General features: G+C 51.7%; 4 protein-coding genes across 6 annotated transcripts in view; 3 read left to right on the forward strand and 1 right to left on the reverse strand.

Annotated features, from left to right (window-relative positions):
• The window catches only part of LOC144274657 (uncharacterized), a 138,438-nt gene that overhangs the window by 72,081 nt on the left and 41,810 nt on the right, over positions 1 to 24,547 (forward strand).
• LOC144274658 (uncharacterized) overlaps positions 1 to 24,547 on the reverse strand; it is a 168,155-nt gene that overhangs the window by 69,732 nt on the left and 73,876 nt on the right. The window lies entirely within an intron of this gene.
• LOC144274660 (uncharacterized) overlaps positions 1 to 24,547 on the forward strand; it is a 52,756-nt gene that overhangs the window by 24,681 nt on the left and 3,528 nt on the right. Inside the window, 1 exon segment of the mRNA XM_077833663.1 lies at positions 10,575 to 10,910. Within this exon segment, the coding sequence (XP_077689789.1) occupies positions 10,575 to 10,910 (336 nt within the window).
• Positions 1,046 to 18,013, forward strand: LOC144274659 (zinc finger protein 621-like). Of its 3 annotated transcripts, XR_013347909.1 has the most exons (8): positions 9,913 to 9,925; positions 15,082 to 15,185; positions 15,622 to 15,731; positions 15,991 to 16,085; positions 16,314 to 16,447; positions 16,788 to 16,933; positions 17,215 to 17,462; positions 17,979 to 18,013. XR_013347909.1 is itself a non-coding variant. In XM_077833661.1 (5 exons), exons 2-5 carry the CDS (start codon positions 5,092 to 5,094, stop codon positions 10,471 to 10,473), a joined length of 618 nt encoding a protein of 205 aa, XP_077689787.1. In that variant the 5' UTR covers positions 1,046 to 1,215; positions 5,028 to 5,091; the 3' UTR covers positions 10,474 to 10,608. The 3 variants fall into 3 exon arrangements, 2 of the variants coding, with proteins under 2 accessions (XP_077689787.1, XP_077689788.1); XM_077833661.1 differs by lacking the exons at positions 15,082 to 15,185; positions 15,622 to 15,731; positions 15,991 to 16,085; ... (2 more) ...; positions 17,215 to 17,462; positions 17,979 to 18,013 and adding exons at positions 1,046 to 1,215; positions 5,028 to 5,232; positions 8,292 to 8,418; positions 10,238 to 10,608 and having other exon boundaries at positions 9,812 to 9,925; XM_077833662.1 differs by lacking the exons at positions 15,082 to 15,185; positions 15,622 to 15,731; positions 15,991 to 16,085; ... (2 more) ...; positions 17,215 to 17,462; positions 17,979 to 18,013 and adding exons at positions 1,046 to 1,215; positions 5,028 to 5,232; positions 8,292 to 8,418; positions 10,241 to 10,608 and having other exon boundaries at positions 9,812 to 9,925.

Here is a 24,547-nt window from a genome sequence, read left to right on the forward strand (position 1 = left end):
CATCTCACGGTGACACCGTAACTGTTCCTGTTTCTATGTCAATGTTGTAATGTGAGGGCAATGCTGACTGATTTCATATGCTGTTCTCAAAACTCATCACACGAATGAAGTGAGCTTAATATGTGTTTGTTACACCTGCCAGACTGCGTCCTCCCACTTTTGTGAGCATGGCAGTCACAGACTCACCAATATGACCATCCCCATGTACGACAGGGGTAACAGACAATGCTGGTTGTCCAAGTTCCATTTACCTGGCAGTGCCTAGTTACACAGCAAATATCCACACACAAGCCCCGCCCTTCCTGTGCACACACTGCTCCCAGCTTCCACTGGATTTATTAAAAAGAGAGCAAAAACAACCAGGAGTCCTTGTGGCACCTTAGAGACTAACAAATTTATTTGGGGATAAGCTTTCGTGGTTCTAGCCCATGAAATAAATTGGTTAGTCTCTAAGGTGCCACGAGGACTCCTGGTTGTTTTTGCTGATAAAGACTAAAACTGCTTGTAAAAGCAAAGTCAAGCGGGCCTAAATTCTGATCAAGATAACTGTGTACATAATAAAAGGACGGGAGGGGTGATGAGGAAGTTCCAAGAAATGCAATTGCAACAGCTAACCATAAGAAAGCCGTTACCCGCAATAACAACAAAAACCCCACCTGTTTAGACTGGAAAAAACTTGTTTTTGCTGTGTTACTAACAAGGAAGTTTCAGAGTAGCAGCCGTGTTAGTCTGTATCCACAAAAAGAACAGGAGTACTTGTGGCACCTTAGAGACTAACAACTTTATTAGAGCATAAGCTTTCATGGGCTAAAACCCACTTCATCAGATGCATAGAATGGAACATAGAATGGAACATTCTACGCATCCAGTGAAGTGAGCTGTAGCTCACGAAAGCTTATGCTCTAATAAATTGGTTAGTCTCTAAGGTGCCACACGTCCTCCTGTTCTTTTAACAAGGAAACATTAATGAGGAAGTGTGCTCATCTGGATGTTGCTATAGATCTAGCTAAGCTTCTGTGTTCTTTTTTTCTTTGTGGAACAGCTTGAAGCGTTGCTTCTCACCTGTCTCTCCCTGCATGCTTGTATTATAGTAAAGGAGTCTCAGACCGTTCTGATCTAAACACAACGCGCGGTTAATTTCCATGACAATATCTGGTGCCACCGAACTGGAGGGCTGCGGACCATTCCCCACAGGACCCAGGCACCATCTGAAAGGTGAGAGACCTTTTAAATCTCTATTTTGGGTTTCTGGTGGAGGACTGCCCATAGGCTCTGGGTTTGGGTGAGTTGCGTGCTGGATCCAGACCCTTTTGCTGCCAGACACGCCTGACGCCCTCCTGTATTGCCCCAGGAAGAGCCACAGGTGCGGCTAGGTAGGACTTTGTTTGTTTGTGTGTGCCAGTGTGAGTGAGGGTCACAGGAAGACACCCAGAGCTCTCTGCGAAGCCCACAAGCTCATGACCTGAGATGTCTCTAAAGCAAGCCCTGTGACTGCAACTAGTAGGGCCAAAAAAGGGCCCTCCCCGAGGCAGGCTGGCTCTGCATGGCCTGACCAGTGAGGGGCCTGGCTGGGCCTGGGATTGTGTGACCCTATCCTTTTCCCCATCCTCGGACAGTCCATGAGCTCTGTTCAATCCTTTGGACTAGAGTAAGGAGCATTATCCGCTCCAGAACCAAGATCGGGGGAGACGTCCTTTTCCGTAACCTCTTTCCTCCCTTTCCCCTCCCCGCCTGAAGGCTGTCTATGAGCCCCTGACTGGTCTGACCATCTTGCCTGAAGCATCCGAGTAAGCTGCGCCGTTCTCTCTGAGACTAGCCGACGCTCTTTGCTGATGGGGGGGTGTAGGAGGGTCGTGGACGTCCTCAATAAGCCTTTCCTGTGTGAGTGACCCGAGTGAAAATGGGAGGTGGTGGGTCCAAAATGATCCCCATCCCGCCAAAAGGCACACCCGCATACCTTATACACACATTACTGTCCTTTCACTTGCAAGGTTCTGGAGAAATGGAATCTGGTATACCAGAGATGACCCAAAATTACAGTTTCCCTCAGAAAGTTTTGACCTTGACAAGATTGTGCACCTCAGAGGCGCACTTCTAGCCAATAAGGTCAGGCAAGGCCAGTTTAATGCATATTTCGATTGGTATGGAGAAATGGAAAAACGGCGCCATGAATCTCCAATGAGGAGTCTTAAGGACTCCCAAGAGAAACTTAAAATACAATTAAGAGAGGAAAAGAGAAATTGGCTATTCCCCAAACCTCTGCCGGCCAGCAGACATCTCTCTACCCTTCAAGACCTTTTCAGGGTATCTCATCGGCTCCATCCAAAGATCTTATAGACTTATATACGGACTGCAGACAACTGGCTGCCCCTGCACCACCTCCACAGGCAGACCTCAGGCCAGAGGCACCAAGTCCCAGCCCGGTTCAGCCCAGGCAGGGCTGTTCGAGTGGCCACCGAACAATCACCACCTCCGCCATATAACCAGGAAGCCGACTCCACCATCCCGGGTTCCCTAGCCTGGGCAGAAACGCCACCATAGGCTTCTGTTTTCGCACCTATCGGAAGTCCAGTCAGACCCGTAGAGGATTCGATCCTGTGACAGATGAGCCGACTGGAAGAATTAAAGAGGCTATGAATTTAACTGGGCTGGCGAGGAATACTAGGCACCAGAGGCCCTTCATGTCCACCCCTCACGGGATGTTTCCCTTATGCCAACTCCCGGGCATAAGTGCCTCGGGTGGGGGAACCCTAATGTCTGTACACGCACCCTGGTCTCCCACAGATTTGTATAATTTGACTGAAAAAATTCCCAAAATAAGAGAAGACTCTGTTAAATTCCAAGAAGAATTAAGAACAGTCATAAACTATTACAACCCCACCTCGGCAGACCTAAACCAACTCCTAAGAGGAGTTGGACTGCATTTATCAGGAAGTCCAGTGGCCCGCGGATGAGCCAGGCCACAAGCAGGCACAATTAAAGAGGCTTAGAGAGAAACTGTTGGAAGTGGTTCTCACAGTCTGCCCCCAAAAAACAGACTGGGTCAAAGTTAGTGCTTGTGAACAAAACAAAGGCCAAAACCCTGCTGATTACATGCAGCACCTTAAGCAAGTTTTTGAAAGACACTCAGGCATAGACAATGCAGAGCAAGGTGCCAAACAAGCCGTGGGAGCTGCTTTTGTCCAGGGACTCAATCCATGGCTGGGAGACCAATTAAAATTGGCATGGTAGACTGGGAAGGAAAAAACCTAGCTGAGATTTTAGCAGCTGCCCAACGTTACCACCGCCAGTTGGAAAAGAAAAAGGATGCCCCTGAAACTAAGTGAATGGCCCTCCAGGTTGAGAACACACAGGGACCCCGCAACAACCACCCATCACGGGGAAAAGGGGGAAGGCCAAACCGAGAGCCCCAACATCCACCTTCCCAGGAACAAAGTAATGGGGCTTGTCACTATTGCAAGCAAGTAGGCCACTGGAAAAGTGAATGTCTCTACCATCCTGGCCAACCCACTTACCCTGCCTTTCCACCCCTGCTCCCTTGCTCCCTCAAAGCTGTTAGGGTAGCCAGGAGACTGGTAACATCTTCGCTTCGCTTATTCCTTTGGACCAAACTGGACCATATGTAATCTGCATGATGAATGGCACTCCTTCCTCTTGCTTGCTAGATACTAGTAGGCGCTTCGCGATCTACTCTCCGCACCAGTGACTTCCCTTCCCTTCCTGTGACTGCTGAGATAGTAAATGCAGCCGGGGTGGGCAATATTCCTCTTCCCCACCCCGTCTCTTCACCTCTGACCATCTCCATCAGTCCTCTGTTTGGCCAACATGCTTTCCTCCTCAGTCCTTGTTCACCTGTTAACCTTTTGGGAAGAGACTTGCTGTGTAAATTGAAATGTACAATCTATTGCACCCCAGACAGCATGTATTTGGACATCCCTGGTCACAGTCACAATGAGGTCCTAGCAGTCGTACAGATGGATGCTCCGAGGGAGGAACCAGACCCTAGCCCTTCCTTGTTGCTGGCCAAGGTCCCTCCCTGCTTGTGGTCTAATCATGCCAATGAGGTTGGATGCATTGGAACTGCCCAACTGGTCAGAATTCACCTAAACCCAGCAAAACCCCTTCCCAGAGTGCAACAATCCCCTCTCTCAAAGCAGGCCGAGGAAGGAATCAGGCCAGTAATCACTTCCTTAATCCAGCAAGGGGTCATTGTTCCTCCGGTCAGTGAGTGTAACACCCCCATTTTACCTGTAAAAAAAACCTGGCAAACAGGCTTGGCGTTTTGTCCAGGATCTCCGTGCCGTCAATGCTGCTGTTCTCCCCACTTTCCCTGTTGTCCCTAACCCTGCTACTATCCTTTCCTGCATTTTCCCTTCTGCTACCTACTTCACAGTTGTAGACCTCTGCTCGGCTTTCTTCTCCATCCCTATTCATAGGGACAGCCAGTATCTGTTTGCCTTCACCTACCAAGGCCTTCAATATACTTTGACCAGAGTACCCCAAGGTTACACCGAGTCACCCACCTTGTTCTCCCAGATCCTCAAAAGGGATCTTAATGACATCAAATTCCCAATGGGGTCCATTCTGGTCCAGTATATAGATGACCTGCTTCTGGCATCACTTTCGCTTGAGGCTTCTATAACCGATTCCCTTGTTTTACTACAAACTCTAGCCCAGAAAGGCCACAAAGCCACACTAAACAAAGAGACAAACTCACCGTATTTGTGGCTCTGATTCCTGAGTGTGAAAGGGTTCCCAGGGTTGCCCTGGGTCTTGCTTTGATTTCCAGGCAGCATTCAGATCTCAGCCACAGCACTGCTGGCTCTGGAAGGAGGGGGTGAGTGCAGATGGGCAAATGGGATCAGCCTCCACCTGCCTGTCCCTAGGGGCTGCTGAGGGAGTCCAGAGCAGCTCATTCTTCAGGTGATGCCACCAGAGGGCTCCTGATGTTGCTAAGGGGGAGGGGTTTACACTGAAATGGGGGAAAATCCCCCAAAGTGGCTCCTTTGATTCTGCTCTTTTTCTAGCATTTGGCTGAGAGATGCTGTTACTGGAAGGGTCTGAAAAGCCTGGGAGGAATCGGGGGGTGACATGAACTCCAGCCCCTTCTGTAACCTCCCCCATCACCCCTCTCGCGCCAACAGGCTAAGGAATCATGTCCACATTTCTCTCCAGATCGTCCCGTCTTCCAGGAGATGGGGAAGGGAAATGGCTGTGATGGAGCCAGCTCAGGTAGGGGATTTTCAGGGAGCTGCTTGTCAGGAGGAGGGAGAAGCAGGGAGGAGACAGGGTGTGAGAAACCTGCTGATTTTCTGAGTAGGCCCATTGGCGACAGTGGGGGAGAGGGACATTCACCCATGTGGCAGGGCAGGGGTAAATCCCTTTAGAGCCCTGCCAAAATGCTGGCTGTGGCCTGCTTTCTGGCCAGGAGACCAGGGGCAGTCTCAGGTATCCAGCAGGGAGCCCAGCTGCAAGCCCTAACCGGGGGCTGGCTCAGAGGAACATGCTGAGCTAAGTGCTGACAGCTGGGCTGAGGCACCAGGAGGGCTATAAAAGCCCTGGGCAAATCTCAGCTCAGAGGCTAGCCTGAGAGGAGACAAGAGGGCTGTTTTGCTGTCTCCTTGCCAAGTAAGGAAGCCTTGAAAGCTAGGAGACGCTGGGGTGGGTCACTATCTGTCAGGGGATCTGGGAACTGCATGAGCACTGCAAATAAAGACACTTGGGTGAACCAGCAAAAGAAGGTGTGGAGGGCTCTTTATTACTCCAGACCAAACACAGGGTGCAGGCACCAGAGGGTGGAAACTTCCATGGACACTGTGACACTGGGGGCTTGTCTGGGATCTCCCTAGTCACTGCTATTTGTGGCTGCCGTGTGGGAGACCTTGAAGTGGCTGGTGAGCACTGTGTAGGAGATCTAGCTGGCAGACAGACAGGCCCTGATGATGTGGCAGGAGGACCAGCAACGGGCCCTTCAGGAGTTCATCAGGGAGCAGTCAGCAGCAGATGCTACAGAGGGCGGTGAGTCCGGCACCCGGGGATGGAACCAGGCTGCCAGGGTGGGGGCTTTGCAAGATGGGCTCCACGGACAACCCCGATGCGTTCCTGGGGACATTCAAACAGGTGGCCGGTTGGGAGCAGGCAACTTGGGCCTTGCGGCTAGCCCTGTACCTGGTGGGGAGACTACAATGCGGTAAAGGCTGCAATGCTGGACTGGGTAGGACTCTCAACCGAGAGATCCTGTCAGTGAGTCCACTGTGGCCCAGGGCATTTGCCTAGAGATTGACCAATTGGGCCACCTGCTGGCTGAGGCCCACAGCCCAAACCATGGAGGAGGTAATGGATCAAATAATCTTGGAACAATTCCTCCTGGGGTTCCCGAACCCAGTGCAGGTCCAAAGACATCAGCTGTCCCAGGTGGCAGATGCCATCCTGCTAACAGAAGAATATGTGGAAGCACAGGGGCCCAGGTGGGTATTGAAGCCCAGTAAGGGGGCAGGACCCAGAAGAAGTCCACCAGATGCTGCTCCCAAGAGGGGGTCTGACCTGGGGCCCGCCCGCAGTCGAGAACTGACTTGTTGGCCCAGGCCATAAGAAACAGGACTGTCCACAAATGGAGTGTGGGCTGGCGGACTTTTGTGGGTGGACTGGGGGATGGAGGAGATCAGGGAGACAGCCCTTAACTACGATACCAGTGTTAGTGGGGAGCCCCGGAGGGGGCTGGTAGACACCAGCTCACTGGTGCGGAAGGGATTAGTTAAGCCTCACTGGGTGATTCCAGGGGCAAAAGTGGCCCTGCTGTGCATCTGTGGGGACACCCGGAGGTATCAGATGGCCCAGGTGCCTAGGGAGGCTCAGGGGTGCTTCTGGTGGCAATGGGTAGGATTAGTAAAGAACTTGCCCTACCCTGTCCTACTGGGGGGCGATTGGGGACCCCCATCGGCTGAAGCCCAGAGCCGGCATGGGGAGCTGGAGGCAGGGGGCACCCAATAGAGGGAGCAGAGGCGGGTGAAGAGATGGTTGAACCCCAATAAGTGCAAGGACCTCCCCCCCCATGCGGTACTGGGGGGAGAAGGGAAACAAAACTCCTAGACAACAAGCTGAGCACCTCAAGGAGTGCTGGCTATGTGGCACCAAAGGACCCTCCGGGCAGGAGTGTGGCTCCGGGGGGCCCTAGGGAGATAAAGACCAGGGAACTGGGGAACAGAACCCAGAGGGGGGCTACCCGGGCCAGCAGGCGCCGCCAGACCAGGTCTGTGGTCTCTGCCACGCCAAGGGGCATACAGGAGAGGCCTGCCCCTATCGGGGATGCGGAGGAGGGCCTGGATGTCCCCAGGAGGGCCCACAGGACCCCCAGCCAGGGTACAAGCACTCCCACCGAGGGCCGGATTCGTCCCCCCCGAGGAGGGGCAGGGTGAGCCTGGCTGCTCCTTAAAGAGAGGAGGTGTGTGGCAGGGCAGGGGTAAACCCCTTCAGAGCCCTGCCAAAATGCTGGCTGTGGCCTGCTTTCTGGCCAGGAGACCAGGGGCAGTCTCAGATATCCAGCAGGGAGCCCGGCTGCAAGCCCTAACAAGGGCTGGCTCAGAGGAACATGCTGAGCTAAGTGCTGACAGCTGGGCTGAGGCACCAGGAGGGCTATAAAAGCCCTGGGCAAACCTCAGCCCGGAGGCTAGCCGGAGAGGAGACAGGAGGGCAGTTTTGCTGTCTCCTTACCAAGTAAGGAAGCCTCAAAGGCCAGGAGACCCTGGGGGAGGGTCTGCGGGTCACTATCTGTCGGGGGATCTGGGAACTGCATGAGCACTGTAAATAAAGACACTTGGGTGAACCAGCAAAAGAAGGTGGGGAGGACTCTTTATTACACCAGCCTGAACACAGGGTGCAGGCATCAGAGGGTGGAAACCTGTGTGGACCCTGTGGCAGCCCATTTTGTAAACAGGACAAACCCCCCCTGCACAGGGCTGGAGCCTGAACCCACTGGCCAGACGCTGCTGTGAAATACGAAGGGAAGCTGTTGGGATTCCTGTCCCCGTCCCCAGCTCAGAGCCCTGCTTCCCGTCTCAGCCTGTGGCTGGCAGGCATGTGGGAAATTAGAAGACCCTGCCCTGCTCCGTGTGCTGGGGGGACAAGGAGCTCTTACCTTCTCCGCCCCCGAAGCCTCCTAGCTGCTCTGAACAGTAGGGGTCTGATTTTGCTACTCTGGCCCTCCCAGAGCTTTGAGTTTTTATTTCCTTTCCCTGTGAATAGCGGGTTTGTAGCTGGGGCAGCAGATGCTGAGTGGGGGACTCTTGTTTCAGGAGCCGGTGACCTTCGAGGACATAGCTATTTATTTCACCCAGGGGCAGGGGGCTCTACTGGACCCCGCTCAGAGAGCCCTCTACAGGGACGTCATGCAGGAGAACTACGAGATGGTGACCTCGCTGGGTAAGGGATTCCCGTCCCCTCGGTTATTAGAAGCTGTGGGTCTGCGTGTCAGACTCTGGTCAGGTTCTTCCCTGGTCAGTTAGATCAGAGGTGAACAGGTTCCATAATGCACAGCTGCCGTGAGAGAGACTTGCATCTCCCTGCCCTCTCCAATGGGATACTGGTGTCAAAAGTTAATGGACATGCGAGCTCATCCTCATCCCTCCAGGTTTCAAAGGAACAGAATTCATTCATTGTCCTGTCTGTATTGATTCCCAGTCAGACACAGAATCCCTGTTCACCTCCCTTCTTCGAAATAGCTCCAGCCATGGGGAGGGCTCTGGGCTCTGCAGGTTTAGAAATAGGCAGAGGTTTAACGCCAGAGCTGGGTGTGCGTCAGCCAGTCCCCTAGAGAGCACAGATCCTGGGAACTCCTAGTGAGGGTGTAAAAATTCCTGTCGCCTCCCCAGACACCTGCCTCCCCCAGGACGGCTCAGTGACCATGTTCCTGTCCTCTTAGGTTCCATATTCCCACCCACACAGCACAGGGACAGGTTAAATTCACATAGCGCCCTTTGTGACAGACACTCCCCTAATGCTCCATGAACCCTGTGCGAAGAGTTCGGTCACAGAGACCCCCTTGGGAACTGTACCTGATGTGCTGAAATGACCACTGAGCCTGTTTTCCCTGCTAGCTTGGGAAAAGTACCCTCTCTAGTTGAACCAGACATGCTAACCTGCTTCAGCACAGATTCAGGGTCCAGGCCATGCCCCCAAGCTGCAAATCTTAACTGAAAACAACACAGCAAGATCCCTATCTCCAGTTACCCAGCCCCAGTCGGATCTAAATCCCATATAAATCCATTGTGCTTTGTATAAAGGTTATATAGGGTAACTTCCTAAGTGTTCGCCCTCTTTATCACTAAAAGATAGATATGCACAACTTGTTTGCCCTCTCCCAATCAGTAATAATTACTTACACTGGGTTTATTAATAAGCAAAATGTATTAAGTATAAAAAGTCGTGGTTTTAAGTAATAGACAGAACAAAGCAAAATAAAGCAAACATGCAAGGCTAAGCTTCATGCACTAAGAAGCTAGTTATTTCTAGTAAATTTCTTTCACAGACTAGACTTATTTCTAATCTGGGCCCAATCCCTTCCCCTGTTCAGTATCTCTTAGTTCCAGCGGACATCTTGGGTGATAAGCAGGGGTCTCCTCACCTAACTTTAAATATAAGAATGATACATACATCCAAATAGGAAACCCATATTCAGTAAGTTACAACTTTTCCAATGATACTTTATGCAAAAGGTCCCCTTTAAGGTATGTTCCAGTTATGTCATATTCATATTGATAAGCATATTTTCAGCATATGGCACACCCTGATCTGGTCTGATTTCACTCCTGCGCAGGATTTCCCATTCCCAAACCTGAGCTGATGGTCCGGCTGGAACAAGGGAAAGAGCCGTGGGTGTCCGATCTCCAGGCCTGCGAGGAAAAAGAGATCCCAAGAGGCACCCACACAGGTGAGGACTGACACAGAAACCATCTGGTGAATGAAGGAAAAAGTTGAGAATCCCAAAAATGTGATGTGAGTAAGCACCCTCAGTTCTTCCTCCTCTCACCCAGGACAGGGCTGTAGTCAGCAGATATCGCTCATGCCTTTCCACCCACCCTGTTAGCTGCAGCAGTTTCCTTTCCAGGTTTCCTTCCCTGTGAGTGTTTGGGTGAGAAGTGGAGGCAGAATCCAATTGCTCAGTCTTTGTTGGGTTTTCCATTGGTGCTATTCCTCTTTCTCTCCAGCACAATGTCTCCTGTCTGGATTGTCTCTCTCCCAGCAGGTGATGAGCGAGTGAGAATGAAGAGGAGAATCATGGTGCAGAAGTTCCTGGTAAAGTGGAACCACAGGAGACCTTTCTGGGAAGTGCTGCATGGAATTTTTCCCACTGCTTGGAACAGGGAGAACCCTGGAAAAATTGTCACAGGTCCGAGAGGCTGCTGGGAAACCACCCAGAGGCTGCTGGAAAACCACCCAGGGAAGAAAGTGGATGAATCTATTAACTGGAAGAGGTAACTAGGATCCCAGAGTGCAGCAGACAAATCCCAAGGAAGAGACACCCTGGCACTGGCTGCAGTGTGGGAAAAGATTCATTCTGAGCTCACAGCTTGGAACACATCAGACAATCCATACAGGAGAGAAACCCTCTCAATGCTTGGACCGTGGGGAAAGCTTCAATAACCGCTTAGACCTTAATAACCATGGGAGATGCCACACAGAAGAGAAACCCTCTCAGTGCCTCAAGTGCGGGAAATGTTTCATGTGGAGGTCAGGCCTTGTTAAACATCAGAGATTCCACACAGGAGAGAGACCCCATCAGTGCTTGGACTGTGGGAAAAGTTTCATACAGAGGTCAGATCTTTTTAAACATCAGGCAATACACACAGGAGAGAGAACCCACAAGCGTTTGGAATGTTGGAGAAGTTACACATGGAGATCACACCTCACTAAACATGGGAGAATCCACACAAGATCTCAATTTCTGTGACACATGGCCAGAAAGGGTTAATTAAGCAGCTTGCAGGCTAACTGACCCAGATTCACCCTTTAGACTCATGTTAGAAATGTGTGTAAATGGAAATTGGGGCCATTCCACATTAGAAAAGCTAGAGCTTTGAAATGTAAACTTTTATGGTTAAAGAACTGGAAGAAGACATTAATTGTACCATTCTATGTTTACTTACACTGTGAACCTCTAACAAGATGTAACGAAAGTGTTCCTGTCTAGGGTTGTATGTTAAATCTGAGATGGAAAGAACATATTAACATATAGATAAAACTTGAGTGTAATACTGTTGTTGCCTACATGTCTCTCTGTAAAGTTTGTGGTAAACTGTGTATTAACTGCTTTATGGATCGTTACCTTATTTTAATCCATGTAAGGAATTACCAGTGGTGATTAGGAAATCGAAGGTTACTTGAAAAGCCTATTGTTCACCTGATGAAGTGAATCTGAAAGACTCTTCCCAGAAGTTACCTACTACAGGACAGGCCTAACAAAGAAAATAACAGAACGCCACTAGCCGTCACCTTCAGCCCCCAACTAAAACCCCTCCAACGCATTATTAAGGATCTACAACCTATCCTAAAGGATGACCCAACACTCTCACAAATCTTGGGAGACAGGCCAGTCCTTGCCTACAGACAGCCCTGCAACCTGAAGCAAATACTCACCAACAACCACATACCACGCAACAGAACCACTAACCCAGGAACTTATCCTTGCAACAAAGCCCGTTGCCAATTGTGCCCACATATCTATTCAGGGGACACCATCATAGGGCCTAATAACATCAGCCACACTATCAGAGGCTCGTTCACCTGCACATCCACCAATGTGATTTATGCCATCATGTGCCAGCAATGCCCCTCTGCCATGTACATTGGTCAAACTGGACAGTCTCTACGTAAAAGAATAAATGGACACAAATCAGATGTCAAGAATTATAACATTCATAAACCAGTCGGAGAACACTTCAATCTCTCTGGTCACGCAATCACAGACATGAAGGTCGCTATCTTAAAACAAAAAAACTTCAAATCCAGACTCCAGCGAGAAACTGCTGAATTGGAATTCATTTGCAAATTGGATACTATTAATTTAGGCTTAAATAGAGACTGGGAGTGGCTAAGTCATTATGCAAGGTAGTCTATTTCCTCTTGTTTTTTCCTACCCCCCCCCCCCGATGTTCTGGTTTAACTTGGATTTAAACTTGGAGAGTGGCCAGTTTGGATGAGCTATTACCAGCAGGAGAGTGAGTTTTTGTGTGTATGGGGGTGGGTTTTGGAGGGGGGTGAGGGAGTGAGAGAACCTGGATTTGTGCAGGAAATGGCCTAACTTCATTATCATGCACATTGTGTAAAGAGTTGTCACTTTGGATGGGCTATCACCAGCAGGAGAGTGAATTTGTGTGGGGGGGTGGAGGGTGAGAAAACCTGGATTTGTGCTGGAAATGGCTTTTAGATAAGCTAATACCAGCAGGACAGTGGGGTGGGAGGAGGTATTGTTTCATATTCTCTGTGTATATATAAAGTCTGCTGCAGTTTCCACGGTATGCATCTGATGAAGTGAGCTGTAGCTCACGAAAGCTCATGCTCAAATAAATTCGTTAGTCTCTAAGGTGCCACAAGTACTCCTTTTCTTTTTGCGAATACAGACTAACACGGCTGTTACTCTGAAACCTTTGCAATTCTAGTGGACCATCTCTGCAGTGAAACTGACCTAAGGACTCTAGTCATCTCTGCATGATCTTTTAACCCATACACTCTTTTCTTGTTGTAAGAAATCAGTTGGTTTTATTTTTTAATTTATTTTATATACATTATTTTAGTGAAGTCTTTTTATTACAGATCTTTGGAGCAACAGTTAAGGACAAGAATACCACTTTTGAGTAGCTTACTTGGTACAACCTTGGGTGTTTAATAGTGTTTGTTCTTTTGTTTTAGTCCACTGGCTTGAGATTCGGGGTAGCCAGAAGGATTTTATGTGCAATATGGGGCTAACTTTTTATGGTTTTGCTTTTGGTGTGCGCTTTTAACAACAATTTTTTAATTAAAAAGTTTGGTTTTATTGTATTAAAAATGGACTGCATTTATTTGTACTGATAAGTATTAGTGATATTTTTTTGCTTTAGCCAGTGTATTAAAATTTTAGTATTTAAAACATTTTGTGTTCCAAGTTGGATAAAGCAAGTATTTGCATTTTGGTTTAATTTTTTTATTTGGTTTTAAATTAGGCTGTTATGGAGAAAAATTAAACCCAACCGTTTTAGTTACAATACAAACACCACAAGACAGGATGTGGAATGCAAAACACAATTTTTATTGTGCCAGTAGATTTATGGTATTTTTGGGGTTGCTTTTTAGTGAGCGTTAGATTTTGGGGGTTTTTTGAAAGACAAACATTTTTATTTTTTGGGGGGGTGACAAGTTATTGCTTAAACTTTTTTTTATATAAATACCCTTGTTGATTGCAGGCAAAACAGAGGAATTACCCCCATATTTTTTGTATTTGTTTTATAGGCAGGCCAGGTTTTAGTGGCTTCTACCTTTATTAGTTAGGTAATATGAATTAAGCCAGATGCCTTTTGGCTTGCTTTGGATTTAAAGCCATGAGCAACTTAGACTTACTTAAAAGGGCCAGCATTCACTTTTATCAGAGTTTTGATTCCTTTTTATTTTTAATTTTTGCTTTTAAAACACACAGCGATTTGAAAAGGAAAACACCATTTATTGTAGCCCCTTGGTGCCTAATAGGATTGTATGTTTACATTTTTTATAATATACATTGCAAATCTTTTTCTTTTTTAACTTTTTTATATTGCTTTATTTTTAGATAACTGTACATAGATTACATTCCCTTTTATACATTTGGGGCGGTTCCAGTCCACACAAGAGATCCACTTCCTGGACACTACAGTGCTAATAAACAATGGTCACATAAACACCACCCTATACCGGAAACCTACTGACCGCTATTCCTACCTACATGCCTCCAGCTTTCACCCTGACCACACCACACGATCCATCGTCTACAGCCAAGCTCTGCGATACAACCGCATTTGCTCCAACCCCTCAGACAGAGACAAACACCTACAAGATCTCTCTCAAGCATTCTTACAACTACAATACCCACCTGCAGAAGTGAAGAAAAAGATTGATAGAGCCAGAAGAGTTCCCAGAAGTCACCTACTACAGGCCTAACAAAGAAAATAACAGAACGCCCCTAGCCGTCACCTTCAGCCCCCAACTAAAACCCCTCCAACGCATTATTAAGGATCTACAACCTACCCTGAAGGATGACCCAACACTCTCACAAATCTTGGGAGACAGGCCAGTCCTTGCCTACAGACAGCCCCGCAACCTGAAGCAAATACTCACCAACAACCACATACCACACAACAGAACCACTAACCCAGGAACCTATCCTTGCAACAAAGCCCGTTGCCAACTGTGCCCACATATCTCTTCAGGGGACACCATCACGGGCCCTAATAACATCAGCCACTCTATCAGAGGCTCCAGAGTAACAGCCGTGTTAGTCTGTATTCACAAAAAGAAAAGGAGTACTTGTGGCACCTTAGAGACTAACCAATTTATTTGAGCATAAGCTTTCGTGAGCTACAGCTCACTTCATCGGATGCTGTATGTAGAAGAGTGAGTTTGTGTCGGGGGGGGTGGACGGTGAGAGAACCTGGATTTGTGCTGGAAATGGCCCAACTTGATGATCACTTTAGATAAGCTATTACCAGCAGGACAGTGGAGTGGGAGGAGGTATTGTTTTATGATCTGTGTGTGTGTATATAATGTCTGCTGCAGTTTCCACGGTATGCATCCGATGAAGTGAGCTGTAGCTCATGAAAGCTCATGCTCAAATAAATTGGTTAGTCTCTAAGGTGCCACAAGTCCTCCTTTTCTTTTCACTTACGAGGATTACCCGAGTTATTTCCCATGAGGCTTGCCACCTGGACGGAACACATGGCCAATTGGTCGCTGCATTTCTCCTCTGGGTGACCAATCCCAACATAAAAATCCTTCAGGATCCTTGCAGATAAGCCCCACACATTTCCATAGTACCTCATCAGCTTGCTGTATTCTGCTAACCTGAGTTTTGCTTTTCCATAGGGTTGGAAGTGGAGACTCCCTCACTGGTTCCTTTAAAGAACACCCAACGCTGTAGTGGTGTCTGAAAAATACAACTTGAAGCCGATGCTGATAAAGAGACAGAGGTTGGTCTGAGCGTCCCGCCCTGCTCTGGGGAAAGTGTCCAGACCTTGGGCCTGTGGCTTCCTCTGTCTGCCTCACCTTTCCACTCTGTTCCTCAGTCCTCAGAAGCACTCTGTGTAGAATTGGGAGGCAGGACTCCTGGGTTCTATCCCTGGATCTGGGAGGGGAGTTGGATCTAGTGGGTTAGAGTGGGGGGAGGTGGGAGGCAGGACTGAGTGCTGAGGGGATTTGCCTGAGGCCCTGTGTGTAGTATGGGCCCAACATTGGTAACGTTCCCCTAAGCCACCCCTGCTTACCCTTTCAGCCCCCTGCAAAGCAGCTCCAGGGTTGTGCTGTGCTTCCTATGCTCTTCACACCAGATCGCCACGTGAGCTGGGCTTGCCTGATCCCTTTCCTGGGCCATGGCCTCAGTACCATGTCTGCTTTTCCCTCTCACAGCATGTCCGCCCCCTCTGGAGACAACCCACCAGTAGAGAAAAAATACAAGTCTCTGAACACCACCCCCAACAGCACCAAGGAAATCAAATTCAAGATCATCGCCGTGCAACGTGAGTACATGGAGTCCCTGGTAGTCAGGATGCCTGGGTTTGGCCCTCATCATTGGGCGGTGAGTGGGGTCTAGTTGGTGAACGTAGCAGAGCTGCAGGAGTGGGACTGAGAGTCAGGATTCCTGGTTTCTACCCCTCGTTCTGGGAGGCGAGTGGGGTGTAGCATGGGGGAGGGGCGGGATAACACATGAAGTTGCAGGTGCTTGGAGCATTCAGTTTGTGAAACCTCTTTCTTCCCTCCCCCCATCCCCTGCCACAGCAATGGGGAGCTTGGGTTTCCTGGATGCCCTTAACTCTGCCCCCATCCCAGGGATCAAGATCAAAAAGAAAGTCTTGTTTCCTACGGCAACCAAGGTACAAACATCTCTGGGTGTGGGGGAGGGAGGCTGAGAGGCAGGACTCCTGGGTTCTGTCCCCAGCACAGGGGGTGGGGGGGTCTGGTAGGTTAGAGCAGGGGGCTGGGAGGCAGCACCCCTGGGTTCTGACATCAGCAATGAGAGGGGAGGGGAATCTGGTGCAGGGGCTGGGAGTCACTGGTTCACTTCCCATTACGCTGATCCCACATTTCTTTCCGTGTCCCAGGCGAGCCTGTTTGAAGGGAAGCCAGCCCCAGAAGCGAGCGCTGCTAAACCATCCTCACCAGAACCCACTACTGCATCCAAGCCCATGGAGGTGGATCGGCCCGGCAGTAGAGGTCCCAGAGCTGATGGAGACCGGTAAGGATGAGGAAGGCGTTGAAGCCAACGGGTTCTGTTGTGCTAACCCTGGGCGGGTAGTAGGTGTCAGCCCAACACCCTGGCTGTGTTGGATCAGACCTGGTGTTGCCACCCAGGAGGCCGTAAAAGCCCATAATGCATGTGGCCGGGCGTGCCATGCCGGCTGGGGTACAGCTGCCTTGGTGGAGGGGGCAGCCCCTGTCAGCTCAACTGTGGGGCTGGCAGGGCTGTCTTCACTGGGGGTCCTGGGTTGGGCTCAGGAGGCATTGGCGCCCGCTGGTAGATCCAGGCTCCGTGGGCGTGTTTGTCTGATTGCTGAGCCGCTCTGCGTCCCATCCAGACAGAACTCGGACACCAAGCCACCCAAGAGTGCCGCTGGCTCCACGTAGCTCACAAAGACGGGCAAGAAGAAGAAGACAGTGAGCTGGCCTGAAGAGAGCAAGCTGCAGGAGTACTTCTACTTCGAGCTGGACGAGACTGAGCAGGGTGAGTACTGGGGAAGGGGCCTTTCCCTCTAGGGGGCACCAGCTCCCATCTATCACCAGGAGACTGGGTCATGGGGCCTTTTTCTCTAGGGGCTGCCAGCTTTGCTCCGGCACCAGGAGACTACCTGGCTTCTGCAGGTGGGAAAAGGGGATACGAGGCCTTTGAACTCCGATTATGGAGTGGTGGAGGAGGGGGGTGTCACCCTTCCCATCGGCTGTACAGCAGTGGCCTGTCTGTCCCCTGACTAAACCCCTCCCTGTTTCTTCTCCTCCCCCCGGCAGTCAACGTGAACCAGACCAAGGACTTTGGCGAGGCAGCCAAGCGGGAGATGCTGAAGGATCGGGAGGCCTTTGAGACGGCACGCCGGCTCAGCCACGACGCCATGGAAGAGGTGGTGCCCTGGGTTTACCCCAAGCTCAACGACCTGCCTAGCCCCCCCAGTGCAGCTGGGCAGCGGCAGCCGTGAGCAGTTCATCCAGGCTGAGAGGGAGAAGGGCGTCCTGCAGGAGATCTTCCTGTCCAAGGAGAGGTGGGCGTGGCCCTGGGGGGCAGTGCGAGGGGTTGGAAGGATACTGGGGGCAAAGCCGGGGCACCATTTCCCAGTTGCGCAATGTAGGCTCTTTGTCCCCCTCTAATGGCTGCACCATGCAACGGCCAGTGTATCAAATTTAAGGCCACCCACCTGAATCCAGCATGGCTCTGTCCCTCTCTAGCAGCATATGAGCCGGCTGCTGCCTCTGAGCCTGTTGACCTGGTGGTTAGACTCAGGGAGCACAGACCCTGATTTCAGCTCCAGAGGTCCCAGGAGATGACCCCACCAGGGGCCTATCTAGGTTCCTGGGCACCAGGATCCCTCTCTGACCCTGCTATCTTTGCTTCCCGTGGATGCAGGGTGGGTGTGTAGACCTGGCCTGTGAGGTTGTGCTGGGAGCTAAGGGGCAGAGTGGGGGGGGGGGGCAATCAGGCTGTGCTGAGTCCCATAATGCAGGGGCTATGACCACATCTCTTGGAACTGAGATCTGATGGGCATCTCTCCTTTCCATAGCCTTCCAGACAGTCCCCATGAACCTGACCCGCCCAAACTCATCCTGCTCAACGAGGTACGTTTAGCCCAGAGCCGTGGGTTCTCTACCCTGCTTTGGGGTAAAGAAGGAGAGGGCCTGTTGGGTTAGAGCAGGGGGATTGGTAGTCAGGACTCCTGGGTTCGCTCCTTGCTGTGGAAGGGGTCTAGGGGTTAGAGCAGGGGGTTAATTTCCCAGCTCACTGGGGGCCCTCCCCCGCTCTGTCTCTGTCAGAGATGGGCTAGAGAAGGGCAAAGGCCCAGGAACCCGAGCGCCTAGCCTTGACCCCAGCCCCAAAGGCTGGGGCATCCTCCTCGCCCTCAGCCTGTCCTGACTCCAGTGTCTCCTCTGTCCCCTCTCTCAGGAATGCACCATGGTCGAGGCCGCCTACCAGGAAGGACTCGACCCAGCCGCCACCTCGCAGTCTCCTGATGGCAGCTTGGAGGCCCCGGCTCCCCCAGTACTGGCCAACCTGATGGGGGAGTGCGGGGGCTGGCAAGAGCCCTCAGGGCCCCAACCACAGCTCCTCCATGAACGTGCATGAGATCCTCCCCTCCATCATGGTAATTGACGCTGCCGTGTAGTCTGACCCTATAGGCTCCCCCTAGCGTTATTCAGACAAAACCACACAGGGTCATTTCAGGAGACAAGACAAGATGTCACATTTACTAGAATACAATTTGATTTATGACCAATAACTAATATCTAATACCTGTGTGTGTGTGTGGGTACACACAATGTTCTGCAGCTGCTGTATAGTTACCAGTCCTGAATGTAGGTTGAGTTCGTGGCTTGGGTTCGATGCTTGTGGAGGCTAACTGGCCAGTGGGCACAAGGAAGGGCTGGGTCTCTGTTGGGCATGCACCGATGCCCTTCCATGTTGGCAGCAGAATATTACCCTCCAAAGTCTTCCATCTCATCCATCTTTTTTGTAGGCTTCAGTTTGAATCCAGAGTCTATAGGTCTTGCTTTCATGCTGCCTCTGGGTTCTGTGTGATTGATCACCCGTCAATTGCAGGCATGACTTTCAGCCTAGGACCTGGCTTTGATGTTTCTTCAATTGTACTTTTGTTCTTTTCTGAGGGTGGACTCCTCTTCCTTTGTCAGGGCTGTTGTCTGCATCTTCAGCCCTTGCATGTTTACCCTTTATTTTATCAGGACGGACTGGGGCTGGAGGTTGATTCCATCATCCATACATACCTCATTCACACATTTAAACTAATCAGATTACAGCAGAGTTTTGCAAAAATGAAGGTTGCAACAAGCTTTTACAAAATGGAGTGAGCATTTTAAAATGGAGTTTGTCATTCCTTACACTTGTCTATATTGTGACTCAAACAGTGAGCAGAAGTTACAATGCTGAAGCAGTGTAAATTTCAGTGATTTAAGCAGCAGTTGGATTATTGAAAGTGAAACTTACAATGGGCAAAGACAAACACCTACAAGATTTCTATCAAGCATTCTTACAACTACACTACCCACCTGCTGAAGTGAAGAAACAGATTGACAGAGCCAGAAGAGTACCCAGAAGTCACCTACTACAGGACAGGCCCAACAAAGAAAATAACAGAACACGACTAGCCGTCACCTTCAGCCCCCAACTAAAACCCCTCCAACGCATTATCAAGGATCTACAACCTATCCTGAAGGACAACCTATCACTCTCACAAATCTTGGGAGACAGGCCAGCCCTTGCCTACAGACAGCCCCCCAACCTGAAGCAAATACTCACCAGCAACCACACACCACACAACAGAACTACTAACCCAGGAACCCATCCTTGCAACAAAGCCCGTTGCCAACTGTGCCCACATATCTATTCAGGGGATACCATCACAGGGCCTAATCACATCAGCCACACTATCAGAGGCTTGTTCACCTGCACATCTACCAATGTGATATATGCTATCATGTGCCAGCAATGCCCCTCTGCCATGGACATTGGTCAAACCAGACAGTCTCTACATAAAAAAATAAATGGACACAAATCAGACGTCAAGTATTATAACATTCAAAAACCAGTCGGAGAACACTTCAATCTTTTTGGTCACTCAATTACAGACCTAAAAGTTGCAATTCTTCAACTTAAAAACAGACTCCAACGAGAGACTGCTGAATTGGAATTAATTTTGCAAACTGGATACAATTAACTGAGGCTTGAATAAAGACTGGGAGTGGATGGGTCATTGCACAAAGTAAAACTATTTCCCCATGTTTATTTTCTCCCCTCCTCCCCTCCCCCACTGGAAATGGTCCACCTTGATTATCACTACAGAAGGTTCCTTCTCTCTTCCCACCCCCCCCCCCTCTCCTGCTGGTAATAGCTCTCCTTACAGTGTGTATGGTAACACCCATTGTTTCATGTTCTCTATGTATATACAGCTCACCACTGTATTTTCCACTAAATGCATCTGATGAAGTGAGCTGTAGCTTATGAACACTTATGCTATAATAAATTGGTTAGCTTCTAAGGTGCCACAAGTACTCCTTTTCTTTTTGCAAATGCAGACTAAAACAGACATTCCAGAGATGCTGTTTGTGGGTTGTCCCCCCCCACACAGACCGGTGTGAAGTGTTTTCCTTTAATCTTTCCTACTTTTCTCATCTTTGTTATTACTTGCTGTTTCATAAATTGTATTGGTTCTGAACTCTGTGCAATGGTCAAGGAAGCATCCAGGGAAGCACCCCTTAGTGGGGACAGCTGGCCTGAGTGATCACAACAAGATTGGGGACCAAGCCCCCCAGGGCTCCAGCCTTGGGGTTACAGGGACCCAAGTGGAAGGGGAGTCCACGAAGTCAGGCAGGCCTCTGCGTGAAAGGAGTGGGAGAGGAGACTCAGATCCTTTTGCTAGCCTATTCCTCCGGGGCTGTGTATAAGCCAGGAATGTTCCTCACAATAGCAGGAACCTTCCCCTGCTTAACCCAGTGCATATTTATTGGTTTGTCCTAAAGGTAATTAAGTATTTTAAGAAAAAGTGTCAGAACCGCCACCAGCAAGAGTTGCTGGCCACACTCTGCGACCACGAAAAATTTGGTGGTGAGAACCCCTGGGCTAGATGCTCATGAGGGGCCCTTCTGTCCTGAAAGGCTGTGAGTGTAACAGGAGCCGGGCACAGGGCTGCTGATCCTTTGGTGGGTTGATCGCTAGGACCCAGGAGAGGCTGGGGGGCGGCTCTGGGGGGAGCGATCGCGGGGCTCAGCCCGGCCAAGGAAGTGACTCGCAGCCGCTGCGGTGGCTCTGGCTCCCGGCGAGATCCCCGAGCCCCGGCGGCTGGTGCTGGGAGCCCGGAGCCCGGGCTGCAGCCGGGAGAGGGGAACCTCCAGCCGGGCCCTGCCCGCTGCTCCCCGGGAGCCTCTCCCAGGGCAGAGCCCCCAGCCCGGCCAGGGCCCCTTCCCCGCCCGGCCCCTACCCCGGGGGGGCCCCGCTCGGAGGGAAGGTAAGAGAGACCAGCCGCCCCACAGGCTGCTCCCAGTGGAGCTGGCTGCGATTCCCTGCCCGGGGCTCAGGAAAGCTGCCGCCAGCTGCCGGTGTGTGCGGGGCGGGGGGAGCCGCTCCTGGGGGGCTGAAGGGGTGGGAGCGGGAAGAGGAGCAGGGGTGTGTGAGGGGTACGATGGGATGGGGCCAGGGGTGGCTGAAGGGAGGATGGGGCGATGGAGGGGAATCGGGGAGACTTATGGGGCGGATGGGAACAGGGCTGCAATAGAGGGAAACTCTGAGGGGGGGTCACTGCGAGGGAAATGGGGGGATGTGGAAAGGGGAAGCTGGGGACCGGAGGGATAGAGGGTAGGGGTCGGGAAGAAGGGATGGGGAGAGAGACAAGGCAGCTTCCCCACCCCATAGGGCAGGAGAGGGGGAGGGGCTGCCCCACCCAGCAACCAGACGGGGTCAGAAGCTACAAGGCAAATATCCAGGCCCCCCTTACACCCCCCCCCCTCCCCCACGCACCCGGCTCCCAGTGTATTATTGTCCGACACACCCACTCTGGTGGGGTCCGTGTCTCCTGAGTGTTGGGGGCTGCCCAGGGCCCTGGTCTGATTTCCAGGCAGGATCCAGATCTCAGCCACACCGGAGTCAGACCGGAGTCACTGCTGGCTCTGGCAGGGACTGAGCGCGCCTGGGCCAGTGGGATCCGCCTCCGCCTGCCTGTCCCTGGGGGCTGCAGGGGCAGGACAGGGAGGCTCAGGCATGAGCTGCTGCCACCAGAGGGCTCCGGGTCTGGCTGAGGGAGAGGAGGAGGTTGGTACCTGTCTCTGCTCCTGATGTCAGAGCCCTTGAATTGAGCTCCCTGGCTCAGACACTGCTGCCTACCTGAGAGCCCAGAGTATGAAACTGCTGCTCCCCCGGTGGGCTGGGCCAGGGACAGACCTTCATTAACCCCCCCCCTCCTCTGGGCCCAGCCCGGGTGGGGACTTTCACTGAGCCTGGAACCAGCCCCCGTGGCAGCCGCAGCCTCTGCCCACACCAGCCCCTGAGCCGCAGCCTGCAGGGGATGGGGAGTCCCGGGGGGACAGGGCTGGGGCCCGGCAGGACAGTGACTCTGCACAAAGGGCCCCTTTCAGGGACCTGCTGGTGAGTTTGTACCGGAGGGGGAGGGGCTCCCCATGGGTCTGCGGGGTCCCCGAGTTGCTGCCCTCAGTGACCCAGCCTGGCTCACCCTGGAGAGCAAACGCCCATGGGAACGGGACAGTCCCCAGTTCTCCCAGGCAGAGGCGGGAGGGAAGGAGACAGAAAGGGCAGAGGGGAAACCTGAAAGGGGGAGCAGGAAGTGGGGAGGGAGGTTCCCAGCTCCCAGCCCTGCCTGGATCCCTTCCCTGCATCACCCCAGGGCAGACAGCTCCTCCCCTTGTGCCCAGGAGAGTCAGATGGAGGAGAAGTCAGTTCCTGCCCTGGCCGACCCCCCGCGCTGCTGGGGGGACATGCTGCCCTTGGGGTCAATGTCAGGGGGGATCCCCAAAGTGGCTTCTTCGATTCGGCTCTTTTCTAGCATTTGTCTTAGAGACTGTCCCTGGGAGGGTTGAAAATGTCTCAGGGGCTCAGTGCTGGGGGGAGGATCCGGGTCTGTGTTGTGATAAAGTGATTGAGGGTTTTCCCAGCCTGGCAGAGCCCAGAGTGTCTGTCTGTAGGGAGAGAGCCTGGGGGGAATCGCGGTGTGTCATGGACATGAGCCCCTTCTGGAACCTCCCCCCATTGCCCCACCAGGCTGAGGAATCACGTCCACGTTTCGCTCCAGATCGGCCCGTCTTCCAGGAGACCGGGAAGGGAAATGGCTGTCATGGAGCCAGATCAGGTAGGGGATTTTCAGGGCGGGGCTGGGAAAACAAACCAGACTCCCACTGCCGATGCCTGAACCCAATGGGCAAAGGCTGCTGTGAAATACGAAGGGAAGCTGTTAGGATTCCTGTCCCTGTCCCCAGCTCAGAGCTCTGCTTCCCATATCAGCCTGTGGCTGGCAGGCATGTGGGAAATGAGAAGACCCTGCCCTGCTCCATGTGCTGGTGGGGACAAGGAGCTCTCACCTTCTCCCCACCCCCTGAAGCCTCCTGGCTGTTCTGAGCAGGGACTGAGGGAGGTGGGGGAATTCAGCTTTTATGGTCCTCCTTCCCTGTGAATAGTGCCTGGGGCAGCAGGTGCTGAGTGGGGGACCCTTGTTTTTTCAGATGCCGGTGACCTTCGAGGAGGTGGCTGTGTATTTCACCCAGGGGCAGGGGGCTCTGCTGGACCCCGCTCAGAGAGCCCTCTACACAGATGTCATGCAGGAGAACTATGAGACGGTGACCTCGCTGGGTAAGGGATTCCCGTCCCCTCGGTTATTAGAAGCCGTGGGGTCTACGTGTCTTAATCTGGTCAGGTTCTTCCCTTGTCAGTTAGATCAGAGGCGAATGGGTTCCATAATGCACAGCTGCCGTGAGAGAGACTTGCATCTCCGTACCCTCTCCAGTGGGACAAGGGTGTCAAAACCCAATGGACAAGCTAAACCTTCCCCACCCCTCCAGCTTTCAAAGGGGCATAAATACATCATTATCCTGTTGTTTCTTGGCTGCACACACAGTCCCTGTTCACCTCCCTCCTTGGGAATAGCTCCAGGCATGAGGAGGGCTCTGGGCTCTGCAGGTTTAGAAAGAGGAAGGGGTTTAAGTCCAGAGGTGTGTGTGAGCCAGCAAGGCCCCCAGAGCGCACAGATCCTGGGAACGCCTAGTGAGGGTGTAGTAATAATTCAACTCACCTCCCCAGACAATGTCCTCTGTGCAACGGGGCTCAGCGACCCTGTTCCCTTCCTCTTGGATTCCCCGTTCCTCCAGCAGAGCACAGGGACAGGTTCCACTCACGGAATGTCCTTAGTGACAAATCCTCCACCAATGCTCCATGCACCCTGATCTGGACTCATTTCACCTTCTGCACAGGATTTCCCGTTCCCAAACCTCAGCTGATCGCTCTGCTGGAACGAGGGGAAGAGCCGTGGGTGCCTGATCTCCAGGCCTGTGAGGAAAGAAGGCTTCGTAGATGCACCCGCACAGGTGAGGACTGACACAGAAACCATCTGGGGAATGAAGG

The sequence above is a fragment of the Eretmochelys imbricata genome, chromosome 14, assembly GCF_965152235.1.
Source record: "Eretmochelys imbricata isolate rEreImb1 chromosome 14, rEreImb1.hap1, whole genome shotgun sequence".
In the NCBI taxonomy this organism is placed as follows: Eukaryota; Metazoa; Chordata; order Testudines; family Cheloniidae; genus Eretmochelys; species Eretmochelys imbricata.